This window comes from Pristis pectinata, chromosome 8 (genome assembly GCF_009764475.1).
Source record: "Pristis pectinata isolate sPriPec2 chromosome 8, sPriPec2.1.pri, whole genome shotgun sequence".
NCBI classification, from domain to species: domain Eukaryota; kingdom Metazoa; phylum Chordata; class Chondrichthyes; order Rhinopristiformes; family Pristidae; genus Pristis; species Pristis pectinata.
In genome coordinates this window covers 10,404,000-10,424,374 of record NC_067412.1, presented here as the reverse complement: position 1 = coordinate 10,424,374, position 20,375 = coordinate 10,404,000, and the positions used below count along the sequence as shown (strand labels likewise).

General features: G+C 40.4%; 1 protein-coding gene across 1 annotated transcript in view; it reads left to right on the top strand.

The window, feature by feature from the left end:
• The first annotated feature begins 74 nt into the window (after positions 1-74).
• The window catches only part of acsm3 (acyl-CoA synthetase medium chain family member 3), a 41,729-nt gene continuing 21,428 nt past the window's right edge, over positions 75-20,375 (top strand). Inside the window, exons 1-6 of the mRNA XM_052021194.1 lie at positions 75-126; positions 9,709-9,803; positions 10,256-10,466; positions 12,925-13,132; positions 17,785-17,928; positions 19,724-19,880. Of these exons, the coding sequence (XP_051877154.1) occupies positions 9,795-9,803; positions 10,256-10,466; positions 12,925-13,132; positions 17,785-17,928; positions 19,724-19,880 (729 nt within the window). The 5' untranslated portion in view covers positions 75-126; positions 9,709-9,794. The remainder of the gene's footprint in view (positions 127-9,708; positions 9,804-10,255; positions 10,467-12,924; positions 13,133-17,784; positions 17,929-19,723; positions 19,881-20,375) is intronic.

The window sequence follows — 20,375 nt, the reverse complement described above, 5'->3', positions numbered from 1 at the left end:
ATAAACCCCCAGAATCAAATTTGATTTCTCATCTGCTGCCCTCACTGACAAGGGATTAACACCCATGATACATTGTACATTATCTCCTGCATTTGAAGTGATATGTCAAGGTAACAGACAATCATGGTAAGGGCAACATTGAGCAGGTTAATCAGAATATGTGACATTTCAATATTTGGAGTAAGTCATATAATCCCTTACTGGACTGTCAATGCAAGGATAAGGTGCCATTTCATGAGACTGCTAAAGATGCCATTGATATTGTTCAAAGAGAACTGGGGGCATTCTTTCAAATTTCTTTCTTGGTCTTACCAAAACCAAATTAACCAGTTGTTCACCTTGTTCATCTTTTTAATGTATAATGTAGATCAATGAGAGTGCCTGATTTTTATGCGGTTTCATTTTTACCAAAGATTGGTGCCTTAGTGGCATCACCTTCAGCCTTGTGCCTCTTAATCAGTTAAAGCCCTTTCTAGGTTGACAGATAAATGGAGTGTTTAGGATGTTTACATTGACAGACAATGACATTTAAATAATGTCAATTACAACCTTTTTCAGACATTCCAAAGCATATTTCAACACTAAAGTTCCCCCAATTCAATTAATCTGTTTTAGAAATGCAGATTGAGGGATAAACATTGCCCACATTACCAGCAAAGCTCCATTGCTCTTCTTCAAAATAGTCCCATTGGAACTTTTAAGATGGGATCTCCAACAGCGCAAAGTTCATTGTTGCACTGGAAAGTAAACACTAGGATGAGATGCCTTTAAACCCAACTTCATGAGGCTGATAAAGATGCCCTTGATATTGTTCAGATGAACAGGGGGCATTATTTAATATTACTTTTAGCCCACATCACCATAAACAAATTAACCAGTTATTCACATTGTTAATCTTTATCAAATATTGACATAATGTAAGGGTCAATCAGGATGCCTGCTTTTTATGCTGTTTCATTTTTATCAAAGCAATTTTTTGCTGAACTGTTTTAAGTACATTTTTTTGGAAGTAATGCTAAGGTGACTCTCCACCTGCTCTATCAGGTTAGGATAAGAGATCCCTTAACCCTATTTCAAAGAAGAGCAGGAGCATTATCATCATTGTCCTGGCCAAATGTTCACTTGGTATCACCAAAATAATTATAATATGATAATTATGGTGTAGTATTTGGTGGGTGCTTGCATTTTAAGTTGCAGAGGAGGTGGGGAAAGTAGGGGATGGAGAGGACAAAGGGAATATCTGTGGAAGGTTGAGGCCAGGATTGCTGTGGGGATGAATTGTCATTGGGGGAATTAGAGCATGATGCAAATAGAAGATCAGGATGTGTTAATACAGAGGAGGAAAACTGAGCCAATGTCTCAAATTGTTGACTTATAGCAGTTGTGGCTAGTTCAACTATAGACACAGTTGGAGAGTTCGATATTGGGTCAGGAAGGCTGTAACATGCGAAGTGGAAGATGAGGTATTGTTCCTCAAGCTTGTGCTAGGCCTTGCTCCAAAAAGTGCTTGCTAATGTCATTATGTGTATCACATGATCTATTCTAGCCAATCATTGCATGTATTTATATATATCCAATGTATAGAATCAAATAATACTGTAAGTACAGGCCACCGCTGGGTAACGAACAGGTTCCATTCTTACGGACGCCCATAAGACTGTAAGTTGGAAAATACACAAAAATCACTCGATATGATAACCATACCTCCAGAGTATTGTAATGCATAGTATCAAGAGCACATAAGCCTGATATGAAAGAACAATTACTAAAAGTGGAGAGAGAGATAGTGAGATGGAGGAAACTAATTCTTCCATTCGTAGGACTTTTGAATTTAATAATATTATGGGAGCTCATTTGTATGTAAGGGTGTCCATAAGTCTGACATTCTTAACCTGGGACCATGACGCATGTAAACACTGTGCAGTGTGATAGAATTACTCGGCCATTGTCTCTAAACAAGCTGTACAATAAACAAATAAAGACTTAATTCAAACACTTTTTAACTATGGATTGTGAATACAGCCAAATAATATACAAAGGACTGGGTGCTCAAATAACAGGAAGAAAAACAAAAATGATTACTCTGCTGTGGATTCAAAATGAACTGGTCACAGTTGCTATGAAAAGAAAATCCCCAAAGCCCATATTTTGCTACTGGCACAAATGACTTAAATTAAACAACGATTAACTCTTCTCAGTACTGAGTGTTTTTTGGAACTTGCGGGTTTGTTAACTGCTAAAAATACTCAAAGACGAAGATTTGTGAGAATTGCCGATATTAAACCACTGATTTACTTGGAAAGAATGATGGTGGTTTCAATTTAAACAAGGTGCCTGTGCAATTTCACCTCAATCCAAGGGTAAGTCTTATTGACAAAATTTTAAGTGTCAAATGATTTAATAGTAAATATAAAGCAATTTTCAATTCAAAGAGAATATTCGTCTAAAATTCAAATATCATTAAAAAAATAATTGAAGGTTATACCTTTTGTGAATTGATTAGTCCACCCGCAGTAATTTTTAGTGGATGTATATTTTGATATTTATTTAATCATAAACCCAAAACAGGTGAGAAGTAGATGAAAAGCCACATCTGTTTAATGAAAATAAGAACATGGAAGAATCTGGATTTACAGCAAACAAATGGAATAGAATATGGTACTTAAAATGATTTAACTGCAGGTTGATTTCAGGACTGCGTTGAACTGAAATCTGCCAGTGATGCAAAGCTGATTGTGCGTTAAGTTTAACTGGGAAGACTTTACATTGTATGTGTATGACCATTTGTGACCATAATTTGTATTATATTACTAGTTCTGCTAGTAACTATAACAGGGTTTCCACTGTGCCTATAGAGAAATTAACAGTGTTTTTCATATAAAAGGCATTTTTAAAATTAATGGAGGAAATCAGGTTCACTAATATTGGGTATGGAATTATTATGGAGAGTAACAGAGTGATGGAAGAGAGGATGTGTTTGTTAGTGAAGGTTTGGGACATGATGGGTTGGATTAGTGCAACAAGGAGGCATGATCAACTGTTCGAAGCATTGGGGTTATGATCGGGTGCACATTTCAAAGTTGAGAAGTTTGGGGGGGGGAGCAGTAGTTGGGTCATGATTAGGCTGGGGGGTTGTGGGAGACCCACAGATGATGCTAAGTTTTTAATTTAAAGGCAACTACTTCTAGTCTGTTTCCCATGCTGTAATCCATGGGCTTTAAGTATCATCAGAGCATACTTCAGACCTTTTTAATTGCTTGTTTCTGAATCAACGACCACATACAGGTGAGCAAATTTCCCAGAAATGATCTCCAACTGTGTTGCACCCTCATGGATACTACTGTGCAATTCCAAACTTGCAGAGTAGTATCCACACAGAGAGTTTGAAAGAGGTAGGTCTTGGGGCTTGCTTGTGAATTTCACTTTACAGGAGCCAGGACTTGGAGCGAGAGCAGGAGAGTTTAAAAGAGGTAGGTCTTAGGGCTTGCTTGTGAGTTTCACTTTGCAGGACTCTAACAGAAACAAGTTTGCAAATTGTTAGTTTATAGTAGAATGGCCAATTAGCTAATTAACAGCAGCCAACAAAAAGAAGTTAGGGTCAAGCAAGTGGCCATTTTGGAGTGGGCATTGTGAGAGTGGCCAGTGTTGGAATGGGGGAGCTGAGGTGTTGGCTCAAGAGGCTTCAGTGTGAAGAGGCTAAGTGAAAAAAAAGTGTCCCAGGTGTAGGGAGTGAGAGTAGATCTTTAAAAAAGCTTCAGTGAGGAGGCACGGGTAAGAACAGGTAGGTTTTATTTTGTTGTTAATCCTTAGTCCTTGATTCAGGCAGGATGGTAGTTAGGGCAGTGGAATGCTTCTCCTGCAAGATGTGGGAAGTCAGGGAACCTCACAGACTCTCTGATGACTACATCTGTAGGAAGTTCACCCGACTGCAGCTCCTGACAGACCAGGTCAATGAACTGCAGCTAGATTTGGTTGTACTTGGGATCATCCAGGAAGCTGAGAGCATCATAGATGAGACTTTTACTGAGGTGTCACACCCAAGGTACAGATTTCAGATAGATGGGTGACCACCATGAAAAGTAAAAGGAGTTGGCAGTCAGTGCAGAGTTCCCCTGTGGCCATTCCCCTCACTAACAGGTATACCTCTTTGGATACTGTTGAGGGGGATGTTCTTTCAGGGTAGTCAGGTCTCTGGCACTGTGACTGGCTCTGGCTCAGAGGGAAAGGGTGCGGTCAGAGAGGGCAATGGTGATAGGTGACTCAATAGTGAGGGGGGCAGACAGGAGATTCTGTGGCCACAAAAGAGACACCAGGATGGTGTGTTGCCTCCCAGGTGCAAGGGTCAAGGATGTCTCTGAGTGGCTGCAGAAGAGTCTTGAGGGGAGGGTGAACAGCCAGAGGTCATTATACATGTTGGTACAAACGACATAGAACAAGAGATGAGGTCCTGCAGAATGAGTATAGGGAGTTAGGTAAGAAGCAGGACCTCAAGGGTAGTGTCTGCAGATTACTCCCAGTGCCACGTACTAGCGAGGTCAGAAATGAAAGGACAGCCCAGGTGAATTCATAGCTGAGGAGCTGGTGCAGGGGACAGTGTTTCAGCTTATTGGACCATTGGGATCTCTTCTGGAGTAGAGGTGGCCTGTACAAGAGGGACAGGTTGCATTTGAATCAGAGGGACCAATACACTTGCAGGGAAATTTGCTCATACTACATTGGAGGGTTTAAACTAGATTAGTGGGTGGGTGGAACTCTGAGCAGGAGCAAGTCATGGGATAAAGCAGTAGCCAGCGAGAGCAAGTTTAGTAATCAGGATAGCCAGGGACTGACTGCCACTTCAGTTACTTGCTCTGCCTCATTCCCCAGAGAAGGTCCAGTATTGCACCCTCCCAAGTAGGGCCCTCTACACATTGACTCAGGAAACTTTCCTGGGCACATTTCACAAATTCCACCCCGTATAGGCCCTTAACACTCTGGTTAGTCCAGTCAAACCCAGGGAAACTAAAATCTCCCACTAACACAACGCTATTAACAAGAGACTGCAGATGCTGGACTCTGGAGCAACAAACAATCTGCTGGAGGTACTCCGCGAGTCGGGCAACATCTGTGGGAGGAAAGAAATTGTCGCCATTCCAGGTCGAAACCCTGCACTAGGATTGATAGCCAGGGCACAGTAAAGACAGGGAAAGAAATACTCAGTCAAACTGAGACACAAGAGAAGGACTGAAGGGTCTTGACCCGAAACTTCAACTGTTTATTTCCCTCCATAGATGCTGTCTGACCTGCTGAGTTCCTCCAGCATTTTGTGTGTGTTACTCAGTTAAACTGCATTTATTTCAATGCACAAGGTTTAACAGGTAAGGTGGACAAACTCAGAGCGTGGATTGGCTCTGAGGACTGGGATGTTATAGCCATAACAGAAACATGGCTGAGAGTAGGGCAGGACTGGCAGCTCAATATTCCAGGATACAGTTGCTTATAGGTGTGACAGAGGTACAGGTAAGCGAGGAGGGGATGTTGCCTTTTTGATAGTGGAGGATGTAACAGCAGAACTTAGAGATGACATTCTTGGGGGATCTTCCAGTGAGACCAATGTGGGTAGAATTTAGAAACAAGAAGGGGAGGGTCACTAGTGGGGTTGTATTATTGACTCCCTCAATAATCATTGGGAACTTGAGGAGCAGGTGTGTAGAAAAATTGCTCATAGTTGTAAGAATAATGTTAGTGGGAGATTTTAATTTCCCAGGTATTGACTGGACTATCCAGAGTGTTAAGAATCTGGATGGGGTGGAAGTTGTGAAATGTGTCCAGGGAAGTTTCCAGAGTCAATCTATAGAGGGCCTTACTCGGGAGGGTGCAATACTGGACCTTCTCTTAGAGAACAAGGTAGGGCTAGTAACTGAAGTGGCAGTCAGAGAGCAGTTGGGCTCCAGAGACCATAATTCTATTAGTTTTAAGATAGTGATGGAAAAGGATAGGACAGGTGCACAGGTTAGGGTCCTAAACTGGAACAGGGTTAATTTTGGAGGAATTAAATAGGATCTAGCAGAGGTCAATTGGGTGAGCCTGTTTGAAGGGAAAGGAACAAATAGTAAGTGGGATGCTATTAAGAGTGTGATATCAAGAGTCCTGGAGCAGCATGTTTCTGTTAAGGTGAAGCCTAAACCTGTCAAGTTTAGGGAACTTTGGCTGACAAGAGATATTGAGGTTCTGGTCAAGAAAAAGAAGGAAGCATACACTGGGTTTAGGAGGTTCGGGATGAGTGAATCCCTTGATGACTATAAAAAGATTAAGAATACACTTATCTGGGGGGGGGGGGGGGTAAAGAGAAGGAATGAGATGGATCTGCCAGGTAAAGTTGAGGAAAATCTGAAGAGATTCCATAGCTATATCAAGAGTACAAGGGTGATTAAGGAGAGAGTAGGTCCCCTTAGAGATCAGCAGGGCCGACTATGTCTTGAGCCACAGGAGATGGGTGGGATTTTTAATGAATATTTCTACTCTGTGTTTACTGAGGAGAAAATCATGGTTGCTCGAGAGATGAGGGAAACAAGTGGAGGACATTCGTATTACCAAGGAGGAGGCATTTGCAGCCTTACCGCGCATTCAGGTGGATAAATCTTCAGGGCCTGATGGAGTGCATCCTCTGACTTTGTGGGAGGCCAGAGAAGAAATTGCAGAGGCCCTTGTGGAGATATTTGCTTCATTGTTAGCCACCAGTGAAGTTCCCAAAGACTGGAAGGTGGATAATGTTGTTCTGTTTTTAGGAAGGGTAGCAAGGACAAGCTAAGGAGCTACAGGCTGGTCAGCCTGACATCAGTAGTGGGGAAGTTACTGGAGGGAATTCTGAGGGATAGGATCTATCAGCATTTGGATAGTTAGAGCCTAATTAGGAGAAGTCAGCATGGCTTTGTGCGTGGAAATTCGTGCTTGAGAAACTCAAGGGTTTCTCGAGTTTTTTGAAGAGGTAACCAAAAAGGTATATGAGGGTAGGGCAGTGGATGTTGTCTATTTGGACTTTAATAAGGCCTTTGACAAGGTCCCGCATGGTAGGTTGGTTTGGAAGGTTAGGTCCCATGGAATCCAGGAAGAGCTAGTTAGGTAGATACAAAATTGGCTTGGAGCTAGAAAGCAGAGGGTGGTGGTTGAGGTTCATTCTGTGAATGGAGGCTGGTGACTAGTGGTGTGCTGCAGGGGTCAGTGTTAGGACCCTTGTTATTCATTATTTATATAAATGATTTGGATGTGAATGCACAAGGCTTGATCAGTAAATTTGCAGATGACACAAAATTAGGTGTTGTTGATAGTGAAGAAAGTTATTGTAGATTACAGGGGGAATCATGATCAGTTGGGGAAGTGGGCCGAGGAGTGGCAAATGGATTTCGATACAGATAAGTGTAAGGTGATGCATTTTGGAAAGTCGAACCAGCATAGAACTTATACTATAAATGGTAGGGCACTAGGGAGTATAATGGAACAGAGGGACCTAGGAGTACATGCAGTGTTCATTGAAATTGGTGTCACAGGTGCACACGCTGGTGAGAAAGGCATTTAGTACACTGGCCTTCATCAGTCAGGGCACTGAGTATAGGAGTTGGGACATTATGTTGCAGTTGTATGAGTCTTTGGTGAGGCCACACTCGGAGTACTGTGTACAGTTTTGGTCACCCTGTTATAGGAAAGAAGTGGCTAAACTGCAGAGAGTGCAGAAAAGATTTATGAGGATGTCACCAGGATAAGAGGGCCTGAGTTATAGGGAGAAGTTGCCAGGCTAGGTCTTTATTCCTTGGAAAATGAGGGGCCATCTTATAGAAAATATTTAAATTATGAGAGACATAGTTATGAGGTGGGATGGTTACAGTCTTTTCCCAGGGTAGGGGATCCAAAACTAGGGGGCATAGATTTAGGGTGAGATGGGAAAGATTTAAAAGGGACCTAAGGGGTAACTTTTTCATGCAGAGGGTGGTGAGTATATCGAATGAGCTGCCAGAGGAAGTGGTTGAGACAGATACAATAGAATCATTTAAGAAGCACTTGGATAGGTACATGGAGGGGCGGGGGCCTTGGAGGGATATGGACCGAATGCAGGAATTGGGACTAGATGGGAGGGCACTGTGGTCAGCATGGATCCATGTTGTATTGCTCTATGACTCTAAACAGCAGTTGGCTGTCTGATTAAAATTCTACAGTATTACATGAGTCACGTAAACAGTAATAAAATTTCTAGGCCATTGTCTTTAGTATAGCTGTGTAATAAACATTTCGTTTAAATATTTTATTGATTTAACAATTATTTACTCAACAGGGATAGCTATCATTTAAAAATAGAGAAATGGATTTGTACAAGGATTTTGTACTTTTATACATTCAATTATTTAATCAGTTACTCATTTGAATGGGATGGATTGTGTATATATTATAATGCACAGTAACTTTAATATTCCAGGCTCATAAACATCCAATATATAATTTGGAACATTTCAACAGACATCATGCTGAGTCTAGGTAAGGATTGGAAGAGGAAGGAAAGGCCTAGCTCAGTAATCAGACAGCAGGAATTATGTTCTAATACCATAATAATAGCACAACTGTCCATCATATTACATGGAACTGGGGAATTATGTAATCTAGAACCACTTCCATTTAAGAGTTTATCTGTTCATCTCACCCTTCCAACAGAGGGGGGCACTTTTCACAAAGCACTCTATCTTTAATCTGCTCTAAGAGGTTCCCCCAAGAAATATATGCACAAGTGGCAGGAGAATAAAGTGGATATAAGAAGATCCAAGTACAATTCTAAACTTATTGCTTTCACTTTTTATGAAAGCATCCCAATTTAGGTGGTAGAAAACTTAATTTAGTAACATTTTGTTATTGTGTACTTGTAGACTTCCTTGTGTTGTATAAGAAATACTGGGATGTTTTTTTATGAAACAAGGTGTGCCACCAGTTATAATTTTTTTGCCATACTGCCTTAATTGTTTAATTATATTTTCGGAATTATTAATTTGAGGTCAGCTGCATCAAGCAGTAGTCTCAAATTTGTTGTCTTGGTTGTGACAAAGCATTTCGTAACAGACATTGGTGATTTGATCCCATGGAGCTTCACCCTAACACCCAAGCCCTACCAAGTGCAAGCAATCTCAAAAGACCTCTCAAGTATGCAATTTTTTTTTGTTATTATCTGAACACTGGCTATATTTCTGTTTAACAGAGGATATTCAAACAAGGTGATTTGTGTATGCTCTTGAAACCCTGAAATGAGACTCTGGCATTTTTTTTGCCATTATTGCACCATTAGCTCACTATTTGACTGAGATAGACAAGTTTGAACGACAAGTTTGAATGACTGTTCAAATGCCACGCAAAACTGGACTTTGAATTTGAATAAATAGCCCAAACTTATAAATCAGTGGCCCATTTTGATATAGTGGTTAAAGTATTTATATCCCGTTCTTGATCTGTGTTCCTACATCGTGTATCATTGCTGTGTGCCTGCCTTTCTAGCTTTATCGTGTACATTGGCTACCCTTTCAAGATACAAAATGAATGTCTTAATTATTCCATTTCGCACGCTGAGACTACCAGTAAGAAGCATCAATTCACCTTGCTTGTCTAATTGCAATCAAGGAACTTCTGGGATACTGAAGACACATGTAAAACCATTCTTCTCAAATAATAAGAACAGTAACCCTCAAAATTTCACAGACTATGAATCGATAAGACAGGAGTACAAACCACAAGTGCCAGAATACTTCAATTTTGCAACTGATGTCCTCGATAAGTGGAGTGAAATGGAAAAGGTATGATAGTTCATTTTAGATGCAAAAAACAGTAATGTGTCATTTAAGATTTGAATATTCTATGAATTCAACAAAATGTTCCAATTATACTAAATTATTGTTACATTTTATACTTAAGTTTCGATAACTTTAGTTAGAACTTATGACGTGACAACCAGTAGAGGAGACAAAAATGATTATTCTAATTTACAAAAAGTTAGAAAAAACACATTAATTTAAATCTAGTTGAAAAAAAGTACACAGGCGTTAGAGATGGCACATTGCTGCACAGAATTTGCAATACAAAATCCAGAATTATTGCAGTGCCAATAATTGGCAAGTTTGTTTAAAGGATATGTTTTTGATAAATTGAATTCATTCAGTTATGATGTTTACTGTGTGAAAGCATTGAGATTTGCTCTTAATCAGACAACCTTAAGATTTTACTTGTTCACTACTATTTCTGCTGATAGGCTGGAAGCAGAGGTTCAAACCCTGCTTTTTGGTGGCTGAGTCGAAGAGGGCAAGAAGTGAAATGGAGCTTCCAGGACCTTGGAGTTTACTCCAAGAAGGTGGCCAATATCTTGTCTGATGCATGCAATCTTCAACTAACTGATCGAGTTATTGTTATCCTGCCCATCATTCCTGAATGGTGGCTATTGAATGTGGCATGCATGAGAACAGGTAAGTGTATTAAACTGATTGGTGCAATGAGATAAATGTTTAATTTTAAGACATTTCTGCTGCATTAAGGCATAGGCTGATTCATTTGAACATTTTATAACCATCAGTGAACACCTCTACTTCTGACCTTATAATTGAGGGAAGGTCTTTGATGAAGCAGCTGAAGCCACCTACTTTGTGAGTGGAAAAAGATGTTGCAACAGAAATTGGCACTTGAAGTGAGTATCCCCCAACCTGGGAACAGTGCAGGAAGAAATTCCATGACCTCACTAAATTTGTAATGTTTATTGCTCTGACTCTTGGACATTTAGTTCCCAAATGTAACTGTGAACTATATATAGTCCATAGCAGAAACACCCACGCAATCCACAGTTCAATTTGCAGATGAGATAGAGAGGGTGTCACACACACAGTCAAGGCCCATAATTAAAGAAGTTTAATTGTGACACAAGAATTGGCTGTGTATTTGATAATAAGGAAGACTGCAGGAAAATAGCAGTGGACTAGTTAGGGAGGGCACAAAATGACAAATGAAATTTAATTTAGGGAATAATACATTTGGGGAGGACAAACTGACAAGTAAATACACAATAAATAGAAGGGTACAAAAAAGGGGATCTTGGTGTACATATTTACTGTTCTCTGAAGGAAGCAGGACATATCAATAAGCTCAAAACAAAGTACTGGAAGAACTCAGCAGGTCAGGCAGTATTCGTGTAGGTAAATGGACAGTTGGCATTTTAGGCCGAGATCCTTCATCTAAGTAAGATTGTTTGGAAGGGATGTGGGAAACTTGTCTTTATTGGTTGAGGCATATCATACAAGAATAGGGAGGTTATGCCATCCCTGTATAAAACACTAGAAAGGTCACTCTGTACTATTCTAATTATAATATTGCCAGAAGAATGAAATTCCAGAGGAGATTTACAAGGATGCTGTCATGGCTAGAGAATTTTAGTCAATAGGAGAAATTGACCTGACTAGCCACTTTCTTGAAGTGGCTAGTGTGCAGCATACAAAATACAAAGTAAAATGGCTGGCATGGAGCGTGGAAAGTAACCTCAATCTCTAATGTTGGACTTTAGTGTACACTGGAATATAGTGTAAGAAACTTTACTTTTGATCTGTAATGGGATTGTTTGATATTGGCACAATAGAAAACTCAAGAAAATGTTTCATTTCTCTGGTCCTTGCTCTTTCAGTGCAAAATCTTCAAGTCAGTGGGAAAAATGCCTTAAACCAGAATGACCAATGGAAATAATTTTTTTAACTATTTTACACTAAATAGTTAATGAAATGACTTTAAAAATAATAAATCTTTCTTACCTGTTAGACTGTACCATGGAACCAAAAGCAAATAATCCAAGATATATACAGAAAATTGCTGGAAATACTTAGCAAGCTTGGCAGCAATGGTGAAATGAAACAAAGACACAACAGGGGATGGGTGGGGTGTTGGGAACAGAGCTTTGAGTCAAAATGTGGAGTTCCCCCCATGCTGTGAAATAATCCAGCAGCAGTGTGTGATGTGATTCCTGAATGAGAGATATGTATGGGGGAGGCAGTATAATGCCAGGGAAGTTTGGTACCAGGAGGAAGCATTCCTGCTCCAGGTCCTCTTCACCCACAAGAGATTATGAGAGTTACTTTCTTCCTGAAGCCATCTGCACCTCTTACTAGGCTTCAGCCTTGTTTGGCTTCCCACCCATTGTTCCATCTCACTGGGTTGTGGGTGAGTTCCTGACAGACTGTTAATAACTTTAAATTTAACACCCTTCACCCACACTCTCATAAGCCTGAACTTTAAAATTCCCCTACCGTTTCAGCACTGATTCATTTTAAGTGGGGTGGGGGGGGTGGGGTAGAAGAGGTGGAGTTTATGCATCCTCCAGTATGTTGTGACCACCAAACATGTCTTCTGTCCTTACCCCTTTCAGCATTGCAAAGGATTGTCGTCCACTCATCCACCATTGTCTTTCCTTTGCATGGGACTTTTCTATGCAAGCATGGGAGATGCAATCCCTCCAACTTTTATTTCCTTCCTTCCAACTATCTAGGAATTATTTGTAGCTTTCAAGGTGCAATCCAGCCAACAACTAATCATAACTCCTGTTCCCATTTTATGTTTAGACATAAAAGGCAGTATTCATTTTGCTATTGATTAAATTAGCCCTGCCTTGTACTCTGCCATTTGTTTTTCCCTATAGCTGTATTTGCTGAAAGCTTGTCATATCTATAACACTTTCAAGTTCTGATATTGCTGAATATTTCCAACATCTTCTGTCGGTATTTCAAATTTCCAACATCTGCAACATTTTGCCTCATGATTTTGCCAAATTGTACAATTACAAGTTTCTTTCCATAAATCATTTCAAATATGAGTTTTCAATTAGTTCCAATTAGTTTTAGTTACTCTCTACAAATACTTAGGCAGCAATCTTCTTATTTGTTCTTCTAGGTACTGTACTGATCCCTGGAACAAGCCAGCTAACTGCCACAGACATTTTATACAGACTGCAGGCCTCCAAAGCAAAATGTATCATTACAAATGATATTCTGGTAGACTCAGTAGAGTCAGTGATGTCCAAGTGCCCTTCTCTCAAAGCAAAGGTGATCATATCACATAAATACAGAAAGGGATGGATGAATTTCCACGAACTTTACCGGTTAGTACTTGCATGGTTCCATTTTGAAATGAATTATGCTGCAATACCTCAGAAGAAATGCATTTCAAATATATGTACAAATATTAGATGTTTTCAGAAAGTTAGGTCAATCATTTTGGACAAAGAATGGCAAACATTCTATTAATTACACAGCATTAGTTATTTGTCAAGTGGTTTTAATGAATTAGAATGTTAATGTGCATCAATCTCTTAAGATTAGAAAACCACTTGTGAGAAGTACAAAATGAACCAATAATTTGCTTCATTTCACAATACAAAACATATTTAGAAAGCTTCTGTATTTAAAAAGAAATAGAGAGGGGGTCGTGGGTGACATTTATCAGTCTAGAATATACTGGGAATATGGAAGGGCAGGATCTCTTTTGAAACTTCCGCTCCAGACAGAGAGCTGGCCTGTGGTTGGAAGAAAGGACTGGAGTTAGAAGGTTGCATCTGAGACCAAAGAGGAGAGATTGAGGGGCAGAAGGTAGAGAATATATCCTGAGTTGGAATGGATCATGTAGAGGAAGGAGGGGTTAGGAGGAATTGGATCATAGAGTTGTTCCATACCAGATATCAGTAAGGAGGTTCTAGGAATCTCAGATGGGGATTCAGGTTATGGAGACATAAGGGACTGCAGATGATGAAATCTGGAGCAAATTTCTATCTGGGGGAAGCTGGGTTGAGAGCAGAAGTGCGGGAAATGGAGGAGATGCAGGTGAGGGCTCCCTGAAGTACAGTGGCGGGGAAACCATGTTCCCTAAAAAAAAGAAAAACAAGGGCTTGGGATTCAGATGGCACCATAGTCAGCAAGGACTCATTGGGCCGAAAGGCCTGTATCCATGCTGTATTGCTCTGTGACTCTATAACTGGTAGCATGAGTGGAAGTACTCCAAATGCCTATGGCTCACAAGCATTGCTCAAAAATCAGAGTTCCAATTTTTATTTTGATTTTATTACTTCATATTTCATATTTTCATGCAACATAAAGTGAGTCCATTTGGTCAATCAAGTCTATACTGGCAGGGGGACCCCATCAGTCCCTTTTCCCCACTTATTTCCCTGTAGCCTATTCTGTCCTATATACCTTATCAAGATCCGGCTAATTTTGTCTTGCCCTAGGAGCCAATTACCCTACCAACCAACACTCAGGAAATCCATGTAGTCACAGGGAGTGTGTGCAAACTCTGACCAGACAGCAGACAAGGTCAGGATTGAACTCTGGTTACTGGAGCTATGTGGCATAAGATTGGCAAATGTGGATAATACAAAAAAAACTCATGTCATTTTTAGTACAATCCATGTACAATATGTCAGCTTGACAAGTGAGCAAAACATTCCAAGGGACATTTAAACAGGACGCAGCACCACAACGTACAGTTATGAAAGTCTAAAACTGTCTATCCCCAGAGTTTGCAGCAGCGGTGCTAAGATTCATCACGTAGTTCTGAGAGTCTGCTGGTCACAGATACACAATTAAGATTTAAAGGTAGGAATAAACCACTCAGCCCTCAAGCCTGCTCTCTCAAACAATAAGATGACAGCTCTTTGCACTGGAAAACCAGTGAATTATGGGTGGACCACAGGGCAGCTATCACCAAGTTGATGGTTTTCTAAATGGCTGCTAGAACCTGAGTCTTAAAACCCCATGTAAATTATAATTATTGACCCAACTTTCAAAAGCGAGTTATTGCTGTGCTCCTATATAACCAGAAATTGGTCTATTTGTGGCAGGTTGGTATTGGATATGCCATATTTAAAAAAAATTTAGTCCTGAACACCAGGCCCCCAAACATAATTCAATCAAGTCAAAGTCGAGTTTATTGTCATATGCGCAAGTGCACGTCTGCACAGGTGCAATGAAAAACTTAACTTGCAGCAGCATCACAAGCACATAGCATCAAATAAGCAGCATTCACAAGAGAAACAAATTATACATAAATTGTACACAATTTTTACAAGAAAGAACACAATTAGAACCAAAAAAATCATTTTAGTGCAAAGTGATCAAAGTGGTCAGAGTGTTGCTAAATTGTAGTGATCAGGGTTGTGCTGGTTGATTCAAGAACCAAATGGTTGAAGGGAAGTAGCTGTTCTTGAACCTGGTGGTGTGGGACTTCAGGCTTCTGTACCTCCTGCCAGATGGTAGCTGTGAGAAGATGGCATGGCCCAGATGGAGGGGATCTTTGATGATGAATGTTGCCTTCTTGAGGCAGTGCCTCCTGTAGTTACTACCAATGGTGGGGAGAGATGTGTCTGTGATGTATTGGGCTGAGTCTCTGCAGCTTCTTACATTCCTGTACATTCAAATTGCCGTACCAGACTATGATGCAACCAGTTAATACCATTTACCTTGGTGGAGTAATATAAAGCTTGCCACACCACACACTTATTGAAGCATGTCAACTAATTGTGTTCCAGCATTTCTAATTTCAGTTTCACCAAAAGAGCTCAAAGTCTTCTCTTTAAAAAAAAATTGAATTTCTGCTTGTGTTTGTGTTCTTTCTCCATTCAAGGATCAAAGAACTCTCAGAACAATGGACATCAAGTACTTATCAATGCAGGCTAACAAATTGGATAAAAGATTTTTTAAGGAAAACCATTTGTTGACTTGATATATTTTCTTATATATCCAATGACAGCTAGAGATTCACCTGGCACACTTTCACTTCCCAGTTCAGCCTTGGTACATTTGAATTTCCCTAGAGAACTATACACAGCTCCTTTCTATTTTTTATTCATATGATATTCCTCATTGTTATCATTTGAAGGCACAGTATCAGGTTCCACACATGCTCCAATAACAGACGGCTCTCTGGATTACTCAACTATTTCAGATTTGTCACACTGTTTATCTCACAATGGATGAGCAGAAATTTTTTATGACTAAATAAAGCAAAGATTTGAACTATTACCTTTAGTTCCTGCCACCAAATCAAGCCCCTGACTATCATTCCCTACCTAAAACATTGTCTGAACTTGAGCCGGACCATTTTCAACCATGGTTTTGACACAACTATATTTTTGTCCACATATCTGCTCATATACTAAAGCTACCTGTTCCAAACTCCATTATGTCATCCAGCTCCACTCTTGCTTCAGCTCATCTGCACCTGAAACCTTCATCCATGTCTTAGTTACATCTGGATTTGACTATTCCAGTGCACTCCTTCCATCTACTACATAAAATTATGCTCATCATAAGCTTTGCTGTCCATATTCGGATGCTCAACAAATCTTATTGTTGTCTATGCTCCTCTGATTCTGACCTCTTGGGCACTCCTGATCATAATCAATGCACCATTGCAACTGCACTTTGAACTGCATTGGCCTGTAGCTCTGGAATCCTGTCACCAAAGCACCCTTCCTCTACCTATCTCTCCTTCTCTAAGATGCTCCTTCTAGCATATGTCTTTGATCAAATTTTCCATCATCTGTCCTGCTATTGGCAGAGCATAGGGACATTTGATTATTTTAAACCATAGAACCATACAGCACAAAACAGGCCCTTCAGCCCACCATGTTGTGCTGTCCATCAAACCACCCTCACACTATCTAAACCTTTCCACCCGCATATCTCTCCATCTCACATTCCTCCATGTGCCTATCCAACAAACTCTTGAACCTGTCCAATGTATCTGCCTCCACCACCACCCCAGGCAGTGCATTCCATGCACCAACCACTCTCTGGGTGAAAAACCTCCCCCTGACATCTCCCCTGAACCTCCCACCCATAACCTTAAAACCATGCCCTCTCGTCTTGAGCATTGGTGCCCTGGGAAGGAGGTGCTGGCTGTCTACTCTATCTATTCCTCTCAATATTTTATATACCCCTAACATGTCTCCCCTCATCCTCCTCCTTTCCAGTGAATAAAGCCCTAGCACCTTAAGCCTCTCCTCATATTCCATACGCTCTAATCCGGGCAGCATCCTGGTAAATCTCCTCTGCACCCTCTCCAACGCCTCCACATCCTTCCTATAATTCGGCGACCAAAACTGAACACAGTACTCTAAGTGTGGTCTAACTAGAGTTTTGTAAAGCTGCATCATCACTTCGCGGTTCTTAAACTCAATCCCACGACTTATGAAAGCTAACATCCCATAGGCCTTCTTAACTGCTCTGAACTGTGAATATGAACCCCCAGATCCCTCTGCTCCTCTACACTGCCAAGTACCTTGCCATTACCCTGTACTCTGCCCTGGAGTTTGTCCTTCCAAAGTGTACCACCTCACACTTCTCCGGATTGAACTCCATCTGCCACTTGTCAGCCCAGCTCTGCATCCTATCAATATCCCTCTGTAAGTTCTGACAGCCCTCCACACTATTCACAACACCGCTGATCTTAGTGTCGACTGCAAACTTACTAACCCAGCCTTCCACCCCTTCATCTAAGTCATCTATAAATATCACAAAAAGTAGAGGTCCTAGAACCGATCCCTGCGGGACACCACTAGTCACTGCCCTCCAATCCGAGGGCACTCCTTCCACCACAACCCTCTGCTTTCTACAGGCAAGCCAATTCCTAATCCACACAGATGCACTTTATAACCAAAGCTGTAATTGTTTAAAAATTGAAAGTATCTCATTGTCCAATTTTTGTTTGAAATAAAAAGTTACAAATTTGACAAGAGTCTTAATTCTCTCTCTTAAGAAATGCATCATCGGATCACAAATGCGCAAAGACCAAGAGTTTCGATCCATTGGCCATTTTCTTTACCAGCGGAACCACAGGTGCTCCCAAGATGGCTCTTCACACCCATTGCAGTTATGGAATAGGCCTGACAGTGAATGGAAGGTCAGAAATCCAATTTGTGTACTATTCATGTGGAGTATATATTAATAATTAAGTGATGTAAAATCTGAAAGCTAAGAATTATTTTGTTTAAAAAAAGTTAGAGTATTATTAAAGCTTAAGCCTAAATTATTAATTTTAAATGTTTTGTTGCAGCAAATAATGGGTTCACTATCTCTTTTTCTTATAATCCCTGCCTTGTCTCATTTGTTTCTGTGAATGACATGCGTGTCTTATCTTCCTGTTGACATGCTACCACACAGTGAGACAGCCTGCTCACATCATATCTAGAAACCTTTTATAAGCATTTGCAAAGAAGTGAGCCTGAGAATATGCCATATTGTAACTTTACAATGTGTTGTTATCAGATTAGATCCTGCGTTCCAAACAGTGCAGTGTCAGGTGTTCATTTAGTAGGGGAGAAACTGGTTCCTTTTATGCCCATCAACTGAGTGGTTAATAGGGGAGGAAAATCTTGTGTTGCTAAGCAATGTTCTATCCCTCGGGACCCTTGAAAATTAACCCAGTATCATATTATCCTTAGACAACAATCAAGCATCCCAGGCATTCCTAAATTGATCTCCAGGCCTTGCATATATTACCACAAATCCTAAGACTTATTGAAAAACAAATTGCTGAAATTAGGCAGCACTGATCAGAGTAAATGACAGGGCTGCACTGCTTTGTTTTCCATCATTTGCTTCAACTTGACTCAGAGCTGCCAACGAACAGATACAGTTATTTTTGATTTACCTTGATGCGGAGCCAGGAAGAGCAGGAATGCTCTTCTTGGTTCCACAGCACCCTTGAGAGATATTGCTGGCAACGCTAGAACCACCCATTCTTATATCATCTTCACTGAGCAACCTGAGAGCTGCTGTTTGCAAAATATACACCCTAAGATAGTTATTGTAAGGCCACTTATGGGACCATGATGATGACTGCACCTGATAAAGCAAGTGACTTTTCTTGCAAGATTCAAGAAAGTGACTGTGACTATTTAATTATAAAACCCACTATAGTCAAATCTGAGCCTATCCTTACCTGGCATCCACCTATGCACATTTTGGCAGAGTTTAAGGATGCTGACCAGAAGAGGAAACACTTATTCACTTCAGATTAATTTTTCTTTAATCCTTTTATCTCACTCTTTTTCTCATTCCCCACCCATGCAGTGACCACAATGTCCCTAATATCAAAATTGCTACTCAAGAATTGAATCTGAAATCTTCCTGGTCATTATAGTTCAACACTGTGATTTCATATATTTCAGTTGAAATTAATTTTGTTTTGCCTTAAACAAAAGGAAATGATTTGGTATTGGTTTATTATTGTCACTTGTACCGAGGTACAGTGAAAAACTTGTCTTACAAACCAATCTTACAGGTCAATTCATTACACAGTGCAGTTACATTAAGTTAGTACGGAGTGCATTGATGTAGTACAAGTAAAAAAAAACAATAACAGTACAAAGTGTCACAGCTACAGAGAAAGTGCAGTGCAATAAGGTGCAAGGTCACAACAAGGTAGATCGTGAGGTCATGAGGTCATAGGTCATAGTCCATTTCATTGTATAAGGGAACTGTTCAATAGTCTTATCACTGTGGGGTAGAAGCTGTCCTTAAGTCTGGTGGTACATGTCCTCAGGCTCCTGTATCTTCTACCCGATGGAAGAGGAGAGAAGAGAGAATGTCCTGGGTGGGTGGGGTCTTTGATTTGCATCATTAGCTAGGTTTCCAAAATACTTTTCATTACAATCAAGTGGCAGAAGGTTGATTACAGTAATGCCCTCTACCAGGTACTGGTTGGATCTCACTCCTTCAGATGTGATGTGGAATACCTCGGATACTGGCTGGGCTAAGTCTGCATGGAGCAGTGTCTTTTCACCATGGATTCAGGGATCTTGTGTTTTTGTCCAGAACATGCGTCGGTTTAATCCAGAACAAGTATTGGAAGTAAGCAGCTACTGTTTCTTGTATATACAATCCTGCCAGTTCCTTTACCTTTGGGGAAAGTGTATTGATAGAATAATTAAATGTTAGAATAATCTTCACTAGAGGTGTGGATCATTGCTCAAGTAAATCTATTGGCTAATCCAAATCTGTCGGTTTTCCATCCACATCCAAAGCAAGTATTCCTTTGTGCACTGTGTATACAGTGTGCATGATTGACTGCATTAGTTTTTCTTGCTCAAAGTTATGATGTTGCTATGCATTCCGTCTTATCCCAAGTACACCACATCACCTTTGTCAGATTTCCAGCAATGATAAAGTAACAGCAATATGTTTCCAAGTCAAAATGGATGTAACTTGGATGGAACCTGCAGTGGTGGTGGTGTTCCCATGCACCTGTTGCTCTTGCCCTTCTTGGTGATAGAGGTTGCAAATTTGGGAGGTGTTATCAGACTATTCTATGCAGGTAACTGTAGTGCATTTTGTAGATGGTTTACC